At 39.3% G+C, this 12,691-nt stretch overlaps 2 protein-coding genes across 6 annotated transcripts; one reads left to right on the forward strand and one right to left on the reverse strand.

Annotated features, from left to right (window-relative positions):
- Positions 1–6: 6 nt before the first annotated feature.
- Positions 7–2,708, forward strand: rpp38 (ribonuclease P/MRP 38 subunit). 3 transcript variants are annotated; one of them, XM_015059037.1, is made up of 2 exons: positions 7–151; positions 1,608–2,708. In XM_015059037.1, the coding sequence occupies exon 2, from the start codon at positions 1,615–1,617 to the stop codon at positions 2,464–2,466; it is 852 nt and encodes a 283-aa protein (XP_014914523.1). In that variant the 5' UTR covers positions 7–151; positions 1,608–1,614; the 3' UTR covers positions 2,467–2,708. The 3 variants fall into 3 exon arrangements, with proteins under 3 accessions (XP_014914523.1, XP_014914522.1, XP_014914521.1); XM_015059036.1 differs by lacking the exon at positions 7–151 and adding an exon at positions 542–884; XM_015059035.1 differs by lacking the exon at positions 7–151 and adding an exon at positions 543–812.
- Positions 2,709–3,892: 1,184 nt separating this feature from the next.
- nmt2 (N-myristoyltransferase 2) lies at positions 3,893–12,180 on the reverse strand. 3 transcript variants are annotated; one of them, XM_015059033.1, is made up of 12 exons: positions 11,987–12,178; positions 11,478–11,595; positions 10,417–10,558; positions 9,849–9,967; positions 9,674–9,765; positions 8,244–8,360; positions 7,992–8,162; positions 7,778–7,886; positions 7,526–7,696; positions 7,274–7,441; positions 6,199–6,336; positions 3,893–5,374 (listed from the first exon to the last, which is right to left on the reverse strand). In XM_015059033.1, exons 1-12 carry the CDS (start codon positions 12,097–12,099, stop codon positions 5,354–5,356), a joined length of 1,479 nt encoding a protein of 492 aa, XP_014914519.1. In that variant the 5' UTR covers positions 12,100–12,178; the 3' UTR covers positions 3,893–5,353. The 3 variants fall into 3 exon arrangements, with proteins under 3 accessions (XP_014914519.1, XP_014914518.1, XP_014914517.1); XM_015059032.1 differs by having other exon boundaries at positions 11,478–11,598; positions 11,987–12,177; XM_015059031.1 differs by having other exon boundaries at positions 7,274–7,696; positions 11,478–11,598; positions 11,987–12,180.
- Between the last annotated feature and the right edge of the window lie 511 nt (positions 12,181–12,691).

Consider the following 12,691-nt stretch of genomic DNA (forward strand, 5'->3'; position numbering starts at 1 on the left):
ATTTTGTCTTGGGGTTCAGCCAGTAGCGAGGCTTCCCAGGGCAGGTTGCCATTGGGGAGGGATCAGACTAAGAGCGATTCAAGATTTTCAGTGAAGGACTACCAAAGGTATCAGGCGGTTAGGAAATGGACAGGATCGCATATTTCTTCCTGTAAGTTCTTTGAGATTTTTCTTATACTTCCTTACTTAGATATTTTGTCTGCATGGAGGCCGTGTGTGTTTTATCTTGGCAGTTTAGATAAACTGCATGGTAAGTCTGACTAACTTGCAGTGCAATCTTGATAAAACATATAAAAATTGCAGGTTATCTATCAAGATCCTGATAGGTTTGCAGTGCAGATAAAACCTGCACTGCACTGAAGGTTTTATCTGCAGTTTCCAAGTTAGTGCACTGCTCTGCTATGCATTGCTATTGCAGGCCCCAGCCAGAAAATTTCTGTAGAAATTTAAACAGGGCGTGCCAATGTGTGCCCCTTGGTTGGAACTCTGAAAAAAATAGCTAACATAAATATTTTATGGAAAAGGCTAATATTAATGCACCTCTTCTCCCACCAAATAGGAATCCTGCAAACAGCAAAAATAATTGCTGCCCCAGTTTATTTGATTTGGTGTGTAAAACCAGTTTTGTCTGCTCGTCTTATCAGTAATTGTCATGTTGCCTCCTTAACGCTAGTGGGCGCTGTTTCTGAATGCAAACTTTTCAATTCAAACAAGATGGCAGCGCCCTGTGAGCCCTGTGCAGGACTGAAGACACGAATCCAACATTAAAAAAAATAAAGATAAACTAAGCGTGACGGCATTGTTAAATGCAGGTATGTTTAAAACAGTAAAATACTTCTTTTATGTCTTTTATATCGTCAACGTGTGAACGTGGACAGCGAAAGGTAACGTCAGTTTATTTAAATCAGAAATGTGTCGATATAAACCTATTTTAAAACCGTCTCAGAATTACAGCTTCTGGAGCCTGCAGTAACAAACCCAACAAAGACAATAGGGCATTTTCATAACGATAAATTGTATATTTTGTTCCTACACAGGATTAGTAACGAAGTAACGTTTAATACAGAACTGTTTGAACAATCATTTCATATAAAATAACTGATGGTTTTCTCAATAATAGCTGTCAGCCTGCAGTTACAAAACCCAAGAAAGGAATATGAAGCAATTTTCTTTATAATGATAAACTGGATTTTATTTTGTTCTGTTCAGGCATGTGGCATTTAAGTTGAAGTTTCAGAGAAATATTTATGAAGAAATATAGACTTTTATATACGCTTTATATATATAAACTTAATGAGTTTTAATGACTTCTGGCGCAAAAGAAGCTTCATTTTGAAACAAAGGACAGGCTCATTCATCAAATTTGTGTTACTGTCATAGTATCAGAGAAGATTATGCAGGTTGAGGAAAGGATGGATTAATTTAATTCGGAGCAAATTAGTAATGGTTGATCCATTCTACTCTCACTGATGTAGAAAAATAAGACGGAAATATACTTAGGAATCCAGAGACAGCCTCAAAGACATTAGATAAAGATCTTGGTGAAGAATGTTGCTGAAAATACAGAGAAATTTCTTTAAGTTGATTTTTCTTGTTTTGTGATCTAGATGAGCCATGACAGCTGCAGGAAAACCATCTAAGAAAGATCTCAAAAAGCATATCCAAAGTAAGGCCTCCTTCACATCACCCTTCAGTTCAAAATGGAGCCCACTTTTACCGAAGGACAAGGATTTCATCCTGAGAACTTTAAAGGACAAAATAATCGCCACAGGCCTGGAGAAGAAAGAGGAGAAAACTCCTCGTCAGTGGAGGAAAAAGAAGGAGAATAAACCAGATGCTGCTGCAGCTCCTGTTCCCCAGATAGGAGAGGAGGCGCAAGGGTCCAACCCGACCAGAAACGGCTGGCCAGGCTCGGTGGCCAGACGGCAGCTGGCCATCGGCATCAACGAGGTCACCAAGGCACTAGAGAGGAACCAGCTCCAGCTGCTGCTTGTTTGTAAGTCCGTCAGACCGCATCTCATGACGAACCACCTGATCGCTCTGAGCGCAACGAGAGGCGTGCCGGCCTGCCAGGTGCCCCGCATGAGCGAGACTGTGGCGGCGCACCTGGGGCTCAAAAGCCTCCTCGCTCTGGGGTTCAGACGGTGTTCTTCTGAAGACAAGGAGATGTTCAGGGACACGGTGGATGCCATTAAACCCAGAGTGCCTTCACTGGAAGTTGATTGGCTGACAGATGAAGCAGCTGCAGTGCCAGTTGAACTCACGGCCGACCTGGAGGAGGGAGAGGAGCAGACGGAGGAGGCGAAGGAGGAGGAAGGAGGGAGAAGAGCACAAAAACGGAAGCTGGAGATTGAATCTGAAATCACAGACTCTGCCTTGTCCTGTGTTCTGCGGCCTCTGAAAGTAAAGAGAATTGTTCCAAACCCTGCTAAGAAAAGAAGAACAAAACTGAAGAAACAGAAATGAGACCTTCACCTGTTGCTTCTGTTGTTTTATTTTGTTTGCGTAATGTTGAAACTTTGACAGCCATCAAAACAGCTTTAACCGTATCAGTTTTGATGAATTGATCTGATCTTTTTACTGTTTTGTGATAAAACATTATAGTTTGCAGCTGTATAGCTACGACATTTCTTCTTTTATGAACCTTGTTTGTAATGCTTAAAAGTTGTTCTGCAAAATCTAATAAAATACAATTCTGTTCAAGTTAAGAACGGATGCATTGTGTTTTATTTCTAAAGTTTTCTTCCATGTGTTGAAATGTGTGTATTAGAGTTCAAAAAAGTATGTTTATGAATATATGTAAATGAATTTATTACATATTGCCAATAATGAAGTGCTTAGTTATGCAATAGTCATTATTTAACCTTAATTGTGCTGATGGTACCAGATATCCACGTGGTGTTTTTAATCTGCTATGCAAACGTTTCTATAAAACTAAAACTCACTTTATGCTGAATTTGTCACCAAGAGAAGATTTTCATGTTCTGTATTGTCGTTTTTAAAGTTATAATAATAATTGCCTCTAACACATAATGAACACATTGCAACTTAAATGCAACTCGCAGGCATCAGAATGTGCCAGTCTGCCAATACATACTAACACCAGGTTATTAATTTGAATTTGTACCTCTTGTGAGGTCATCAGTCCAAATGTACACAGAACAGACTTAGCATGTTGATTTTTCTTTACGTTTTTGAAAACATCTTGTTAATTTCTTCAGTGGAAATCAAAACTTCATTAGTAGAGGAAAGAGAAAAAAAGAAACGCCTAACAGGAGGACATCTTTAAAATAAATCTCAGCAACGACAGAAAAAGAAGTTGCGTCTCAGCCATGATTCCTTTTTAAAATTTAAGAGTTTATTCAATCAAATATCCATGCTGGTATAGCTGATGTGTTGTAACAGACTGGTATTCGCACTGGGTTTATGCCTAAATGATGCTGGTACATGTTCTTCAGCTTTTTCACAGTTTACAATGGTTCTAGATTAAAAACATTGTTCTTCAGTTTGCCTGGATGTTAATTCAGAGATACACACGTCGCCCGACTTTGCAGATCTCCTAAAGAGAGAGAGAAAAAAAAAAACAAGGCGGTTGTCTCAGCCACTGAAGTTTGTGGCTGTAAACCATCAATGCTGGAGTCAAGATGGGAGCAGAACCGACGGACGGTTCATCTGATCCACTGCGGGCAACACGAGGCACGCCGTCGATGGGGAAACCGGTTTTCATTGTTAAATTAATGACTGTAGCATCTCTGAGAGTCGGACTCAGAGCTTTTAAAATTGAATAATTTAAAAAAAAAGCAGATGCTGCCCGTTTGTCTTACATTTTGCAGAGTCACAAACATTAAACCACCAAAGAGAATCTAAAACAAAAACAGACTCCTCCTTAGAACAAGTGGTTGGTCAAAACCTTTGCTCATTGAAGCACACAGAACTGGTAACCACCCTCAAAAAAGTATGGGTGAAGGGAGAATTGAAGTTGACATTTTACATTAACAAATATCACAACTTCTATACAGTTAGCTGCACATCACACTAAAACAAAATGACCCACTACATATTTTAATGTCTGAAAGAAAGAAAAAAAAAGATTTCAGAAAGCCAATAAAAGTGTGTGATGAACTTACAGAAATGTATTAAAAGTTTCCTCTGATTTTTTGATTAATTAACGCTTCAATTTATAACCCAGGTTTATCCAGTCCAATGGTTGGCTTTCAATGTTTCGACATATGGATATATATTGCACTTCTGAACCAGTGGACGCAAGTGGCAATGGTTAAACTAAAAATAGACCGTGGTTGCTTGACTATTCTATTTTGAAGCCAATAAGCCGTTTAATTTCTACAAAAATCCCAATCGAAATGAAATGTATTGCCTTTTTTTAGAGCTCCTGCTAACTGGGAAGTGTACCAAAAACAACAAAGATGGAGTGCAACAGTAAATACTACTACATGTATGGGTTTAATGTTAAATTACAAAACCTCAGCTTTATAACGTAAAACAGTTCCTCCCATTTGTCAAAACCAAACGTTTAAGATTTTTGTAAGAGAACCATTTGACTTGTTTGTAAAATTGTGCTTCATCGATGCTGTACATTCGTCATTAAAAAGCCACCGACTTCTACACAACTCAAGAAGAAGAAGGATATAGATCAGCCCTCACAAACCTGCAACTCAAACTACAGGAATAAATGTGGTTTTGTTTTTAATGTAAACTACATGTTGCAGTTCTTGTGTTGTCTTGTACGAGATTTCCTTTGTTACAGATATTTTACTGAAGAAAAAGCGTTTCGGTAGGAGTCTGAAACACTCTCTTACAGGTCCTAATCCTACGTAGGCCTAAAACAGCCACATAATGACCACAGTGATATAAAAACGGAGGGAAACGATACATGGCGCAGCGGCACGATGGCGGACTGGAGAGGATGAACATGTAAAAACGTAACTGCCTCGTTGATCATCATTTACATAGGTATATGAACAGGCATTTCATACCAGCCCCCTGCTGACAATGTCTGTAGAGAATGAGGAAATAGAAACAAAATTCACAATGCCAAGGCATCCTCTGGAACGTCCGAGCGTCGTGTTTTAGGAGCGGGAGCGCATGTCAACAGCACTGTAACTGTAAGGATATCTCAGGCATAGCATGACTTCACATTCAGGATGATGATTGAAGAGTTTTCACCTCTGGGCAGACTGCAGGAGTTCTTAATGAGACCACAGCCCGGTCACGAGGTTGGTTGACTTGTGGTAGATGTCACTGTTGAGCTCGGGCGACCCGCAGGTCCAAGTGAGGAGAATCCAGAAGCTGAAGTTAACGACGCTCGTTTGTGGAGCAGCTGTGAAACGGGCCGCTACTGAAGGACGAGACCGACCTGGAACACGAGCGTCAGCAGACTATTAGATGACAAACTAACCAACACTGAAAATACTGAAATACAATGGAACTCCTGATTAAGTTAGTCTTAAAACTTAGTAAAGACTTTTGTTTTCAGAGATTCAATGCATCATCCTTGTGGAGCAGTTTATAGTAGTGTGCATAATTAGTTTTAGTTTCTGTGTTCAGTTTATAACATAAAATGAGTTTGAGTTAGCCATTCCTACAGGCGGCGGTCTGAAGGAAGGAAGCAAGAGAGAAAGACAACGAAGGAAAGGAAGGCAGACAAGGAAATAAGATGTAGGACACAAGGAAAGAAGCACAAAAAGAAAAGGAAAGAAGAACTGGCAAAGAAAAAAGGAAGTGAGATAGGAAAACTAGCAAAACAACAAATGGAAGACACAAGAAAGAATGACCAGGACATCTAGGCAGTGAGGGAAAGAATAAACCATGAAAGTACAAATACTTATTATTATACTCTTATTTTTGCATTCTTATCCCAATCCAGAAAACACAGAAATTAAATGGCATACTTTTCAGGTTTGTATAGGAACCCTATTCAATGCTCCTTTCACATGGTTCAAGTACTGAAACATGTTTTCTGACAACACAGAGACCAAAAATATCCTAGAATTAAAATCGTATGATTAAGGACTCAGATACAGTTAACGTAATCTTTCAAATGCTTTGGCACAACAAGGAGCAGCATCACGTGAAATGTTCTTCCACTGAAAACTGCACTGCAATTCGTCTTTAGGACACAGGACTGCTGTCTTTTTGAATGATGAGATGCAAAAGGCATTGTAGTAAAATGCTGCTGACCTTATCAGGGTCCATAGGGGGACATTTCCAATTGTAGAGGTAATACTGCAGATTTCCATCTCCTATGCCGAACTTCAGCTTCTCCAGAAACACCTTATTCTCCATCAGATCCAAGGCATTGAAAACGTCAAAGCCTTTCTGTCAAACACACACACAACAAACACTGATGACGAGTCACCTTCTTAGGTTTCTACATTTAATGACACACAGCTCAGATATGTAGACACCGTGGAGACACATTTTTCCCCCTCATTCCATCATTAAATCTAACTAAACATTTCCAGTTTTTTTTTATTTGCTAAATATCAGATTTTTACCTCTAAACAATTTGTAAAATTTTGAGCTTGTGATAGTATAATTCACAACATTTAGCAGATTAATTTAAAGGCATCACCTCAAAAATACTGATAGGCAATGATATCAGGAGAAGTGTTGATCTCCACATGTCTGCTTCATTCTTGGGTTCAACTTTCTGAAAGCACCACGTTTATCTCCTCAAGTACTTATAGAAAATTATTAACACCATGGGAATGTCCAGATTAAAAATGTCAATTTTCAAGACGACCTGACATGCTGCTTTTATGAGCAATAAAAAAAACCCCATGAGATTTTATTACCACTGTTAATTTTTTATTTTTAATGTTATTTTATTAAAATGATCATATTTAATGACAGATTTTCTGCGTGGTAATTTTTTTCAGTCTTACCAAGCGGCCAACAAACCTGACTACGTTACGGAAGCTCTGGGGTCAAAATTTGAGCAAACTATTGTGGAAAAACTTGTGGAAGTAAAACCCAAGTTATACCAAATATAAAATAAAATGTATGTGGATGTGCTGAATTTGAAGAAAATGATCTGAAACATTTTTCAGAAAATATTCTCTCCCTTTCTTTACTCAAGATGTTCAGCAAAAACGGAATGATCCGGTAACAGTAAATGATCAAAACTACAAACAGTTTACTGATTTAATGTCAGACAGTGAGGAAAACTATGCGTATATGCTTTTATGCAATACGTGTAAATATCTGGCATCAACTGTGAAACTGAGGTTTTTGGCAGGAAGTGGCTCATTACCATTTTTGCCAGGATCAGTGCATCATTCATTAAGTCCAGTAGTGGAGTTACAGTATGAACGCAGTAGAATGAGTAAGCTGCCTTCAGGCTCCTATGTAGAGGGTGATGCATCACAGTTGAGGGTAAAGTGTAGAAACTAGTAAAGTCTGTGAGTACGCCACCTGCAGTCTGAAAGAGAGGAAAGCACATCTTTTTATAAGAAAAACAACAAAACGAGTTGCTAGCTTGAGGACAGGAAGTAGATGTACAGACCTCTACAACATAAGTGTCAATTATGTTTTCCTGTGGTAGGAACCAGTGAGCAACCTCTTCTTCTCCCATGGACGGTGCAAGGTGGAAACGTCTCAGGTATTTCTGCAGCAGCTCAGTGACCTGGTGGAGGTCACGTCTCTCCATCAGCCGTAGGCCTCGAGTCTTAGTGCTCTTCATGCAACACAGAAGCAAAACCATTTGTTTGATTTCTCTTACTATTAGAAAAAAAACGAGAAAAGTGCAATCATTTACGTCTGGTAGCCTGTAGAGCTTCATGGTTCTTTGCAACGTCATGTTTCTGCTCAGATGGGAAAATTTCACTTCCACGAGTTTCCTCGGGTTCAACGAACGATGCCAGTACCTGATGGGGGGAAAAAAAACAAAACAAAACAAAACAAAAAACAAGGTAATGAAATGGGGAGATGCCGTGCCACCATGTTCTAACATCGAGTACGGTTCGTCATACCTGCATGTAGACACGGGTTTAGGCAGCACAACTCCGGCTGTGTACACCGCCTGGAATATTCCCTCCAGGTTCACCCTCCGTGTTATCTCTCGGATCAGCACAGGAGCAACGCGCTTCGAACGCAGCTTCTTGTGAACACAGAGGAAGTTGATTTCTACCATCTTCTTTGTCCTGCACCAACAGGGACAAACAAGGGTTGAATCCCTGCCTGACAGACTGCAGAAACCTATAGACCCGGTTGGATGAGCTCACATGTCATAGACGCGTATGTCTGCAGGGATGGCACTGATGAATCCAACAAGCTTCTTATTTGAGGACACTCGTACTCCACAGTGCCACTGCGGTAACCAACCAGGTGGACGCAGAGCCCTGAGGGACAGTGACACTTTCAGCAAGTGGATAATAAAGTAAAAGTAAAAGGGCTGGTGAGAAGGTTACACTGATTCGTCATGAAAATGTACATCTTATTAATTTGGAGCTTTTAAAGATTTGCTTGAACTTTTCATTGTTTCAGCGTGGAACAATTACGCAGCAGAAAAGTTCAGTGATTACCGTGCATTTTATTTAAACTATGCAGGCTGAAAAATATGCCAAACCCTTTAATCAGTCTTTTTGTTGTTCCTGCATTTTTTCCTCAGTCGCTTTGGTTCATTTCTCAGATAAGAAGTAACTTTTTTGGCCATGACATCAAGCGTGTGCTTGGAGGATTCAAGGTGAAGCTTTCAAACCCAAGGATAGCTGTGCAGCTGACGGGCACGGTGGGGGTAGCATCATACTGAGGGTTTGATTTTCACAGCAAGTTGGAAAGATTTCTGGACCATAACTTGTCCCAGAATTTATAGAGGAAAGCAATAGTGTTGTTTTGAGACCATTTTCAAGTAATATGTTAATCGCATAATAACACAAGTACACAAATATCAATAAAATTTTATTTCTAACGAACAATTTTCACTGGAAGACATTTTATATATCCCAAACAAATAGAACAACTGAAATAACAAAGTAAATGGATATTAAAGTCTCCATAAACAAAATTATTCCTTGAAAAAAGGAGCAAGTGGAGACCAATGTGCCAGACTGAAGCTTTTTGTTATTCAGTCTTTGGTTAAATGAGAGAGACAAGAGAAAAACAATCATGCAAACGAAAATCAGACAGAATTGGTTTTGTAGCACTTACAGCAAACTAATGATAAAGCGTATTTCTAATCTTCTGACATTAAGCTCCTGAAACGGCCCTAACCTTAACCCATATTGAAAATTTGCCGTTTGAGCTTAAAAGCTAGGTCTGCGCCAGCAAGCCAGTCAATTTTAATGAAGTACACCAATCCTGTCAATAATGGAGGTTAAATAGCCACACAAAAATATAACAGAGCCTCGTTGATGTCTACAAAAAGGATGTGGCATCTCTGTAAACTTACTAAAAGACAGTTCTAATATTAGTGAAGGTATATGTGTATTTTTTTTTTTGACTCAGCATGTGTAATTTATCCCTGCAAGGCCTAGAGAAAATCTGAATAAAGTCAAATTTTCACACCAAATTCTGCTTAAAATTACTTAAAGTTGTGCCCTACCCTAAAGATATATAATGGTTCAAATGAAATTAAAGCAGACATAATATTAATTTACAATGAGTGTATGTAAACTTCTCACCAGCACTGTAAACAAACACAGGAGGTACTTACCATTTGAGAAAGTTTGGTGAATAATCAAACCTGAACATGTTGTCATCATCCTCCACATAGTTTTCATTTAACAACGTGTACAACTCTTTCAACTACAACCAGAAAGACACCTTCAATTAGATAATTATCAGTGACCTCATTAGTTTCTTCTATCCGATACAAGCATCCCACTTACTACATCTGCATTACTAAGATCCAAGGTGTCCCACATAAAGCCTTGAGGTAAAGAATATGGCTCCTGTCTGATGTTTTCTTTGTCAGCTTCAATTGGACCGTGGCTTGTCACGACTTCATCTACAAAAATAGCACATCTCTCTCTCAGTGGTGAATTATTTTCCAAACAACACAAGAAGAAGGAGAACATTTTCTATATTTTAAATTTCAAAAAGCGGAAGAGTCTTTTTTTAAAAATAACACTGCAGAAGAGCTGAGAGGTTAAATCCTGCTTGCGTTGGTCCTAAGGTGACCAGGCGTCCCCCGTAACATGAGCCCTGCTACAAAGATGGGCAAGAGCTGGGATGGAAACTGCTCAATATAATGACTCACAAAGGAAAAGCTTGGATGTGCAGTATAGCTAACACTCTTCTGCAGCACTGCACCCTGAGCAACTCATAAGGATGAAATAAAAGTCGTTAGTTGGAAAATTAATGCCCTTCGTAAACAGTTGCTAAACAAAACAGCGTTTACTGCAGCACAGCAGCCATTGATTGTGATTTTATTTGCTGACTTTATTTGAAACTTACTTAACTTTGGGACAGGCTGGGTGTCCCAGAACTGGTATTTGTGCTTGGTTGCCTCGTCGATACTCTTTGCTGGACCCTGGCAGGACAGCAGTTCCATGGCTCTTTGGATGTCCTGGAGCTTCTGAATGGGCAAGCCAGGGTTCTGAAAACATAAAAAAAAAAAAAAAAGATATATATGTCTTATACATATAAGCTGCTTTGGTCACGCAATTTTTTCCTGCACAATATGTGACGGTTTGATTGCTTTTTTTAAACTAATTTGGGTTTCTGGACTCAAGCCTAGTTTATAGAATAAGTAGGAGTTGAGTAAGCTTGGTGTTGGTTATTATTGCAAACAACTGTATATCCTCAAGTTGTAGCCTACCTGTAGTGCATTACAGAAGTATTTATACCTTGAACCTTGTCACATTTCTCCACTTTACAACTGCATACTTCAAAGTAGTGTACTAGTAAAGTTCAGAGCAAGTGATTTTCTTCACGTGTTATTTACCATAAAGTAAAAAAAAAAACATTGTTCAACACATCACCACAAAATGGAAAGAATACAGCACAACCTAAACTGATAGAAAGGGTGAGGAGAGAAATATGAAGCATCCAAAACTTTTTGTGCAAATTACAATGTGGGATAAGAAAAGGAATTTTATCACCCAACCACATCATGGTGTGGGGGATGGATGTCCTCCTCAGGGGCAGAGAGAGCTGGTCTGTTGATGGAAAGATGGAGTTTAAACTGCACAAAAGATACAACTAAGGCGACTTCTGAAGGCAACAGGTTGCCTTTATTTAGGGGTATGAGAGTAAAGGACAATGAATATGAATGCACTCAATATTATTTGCAATTTTAGTTATAAAATCAATTGTTAAAAATGCACGACTGGTCTTTATAACTTTACAATTATACTTTGTGTTGGTATGTCATATAAAATCAAAATAAAAGACATTGACGTTTGTCATTATAAAGAGTCAAATTAAAAAAAATATTCAAGAGGTATGAAAAGTTTTTTTCTTTTTTTACAGCACTAATATGATTCAGTTCTACAGATCCACTGTCATCACCATACCTTGATTTCCTGAGAGTCAGAAGCAGAGTCAGATTTGGCTCCAGAGCCCGAGCTGGGCTTCTCTTTTTTCCTCTTCTGCTTCTTCTTCTTCCGCTTAGCCCCCAGCTCTCCCCCCGGACTGCTACACAGATACACACACACAGGACAAAAATTACTAACTGACTCTGCTGGATACACACATACAAAGCTAACCTCAGTTACAGCAGCCACTGACAGCTGAGCTACTTGCTGTTAGCCGACTAACGGTTTGCCCTAATGGCTGTCATGTCATCCAGGCGGGTAAAATAACAGAAACTACTACAAAAAAGGTCAAATATTCTAGCGACATAAAACAATTTAAACTAAAAAAATGTAAAAACTCTAAACAATTGCCTGTTTGTCGCTTAGTTCTGTTTGTGTCAGCTAACATTGACTAGCTAACTGCGCTAACCTCACACATATAAACAGGCTGCTCGCAATACCGTTAGAGCATTTCTCCCCCCGCACCCGACGGGACAGGCCACCCTCACCCCTGCATATGCTCATTCTCCTCTTCGTTGTCTCCGTCTATCCCACACGTATCCTGGTCGTCCAGCTCCAGGCTCTGCTGGCTGGCCGCGGACTCACTGTCCTCCGCCATCATCAAGATGCTTAAAAAACTGCCAGCAAGCGTTTTTTTAGAGGCTCACTGACAGGAGGCGAGAGATGGGGAAAAAAAAATAAAAACAAAGAAAGTATCACGAGGGAAATAGCACCCCCTGGAGGATAAGTGAGGTGGAACAGACATTTATCGTTTGGCAAAACTCCCAAATACACAGCGGCGGTTCATGACCAAATTTACCAGGGGGAATAGAGGTCAATGTTTTTTTGTTTGCTTGTTTTAAGCAAACAAAAATGAGGGCACAGAACGACAAAAATGAAAAAGAAAAACCAAACGGGGGGCGGAGGGAGGCAACAGGCTTTACTTGTGCCCCCACCAGACTTAGTATTGTTTATTTATTTTAGTTTTTTTAATCATTGCCTTTAAGACTTTAAAGTTGGTGTTGGTAGGTATTAATCTACCAGTCATCCTATAACACATAACTATCAGGTGATATTTTCAAATTTCCCGTCAACTTTAAACATTTTTTAACTCTAAAACATGCCTGCTGGCTGGATGATTTATTGATCATGATGTGCAGTGTTAGTTTTACTTCAGATGTTACATAACGCATGTAGACCAAAAATACAATTTC

The sequence above is a fragment of the Poecilia latipinna genome, unplaced genomic scaffold, assembly GCF_001443285.1.
Source record: "Poecilia latipinna isolate Pla-1442-1.1 unplaced genomic scaffold, P_latipinna-1.0 Scaffold1591, whole genome shotgun sequence".
NCBI lineage: Eukaryota > Metazoa > Chordata > Actinopteri > Cyprinodontiformes > Poeciliidae > Poecilia > Poecilia latipinna.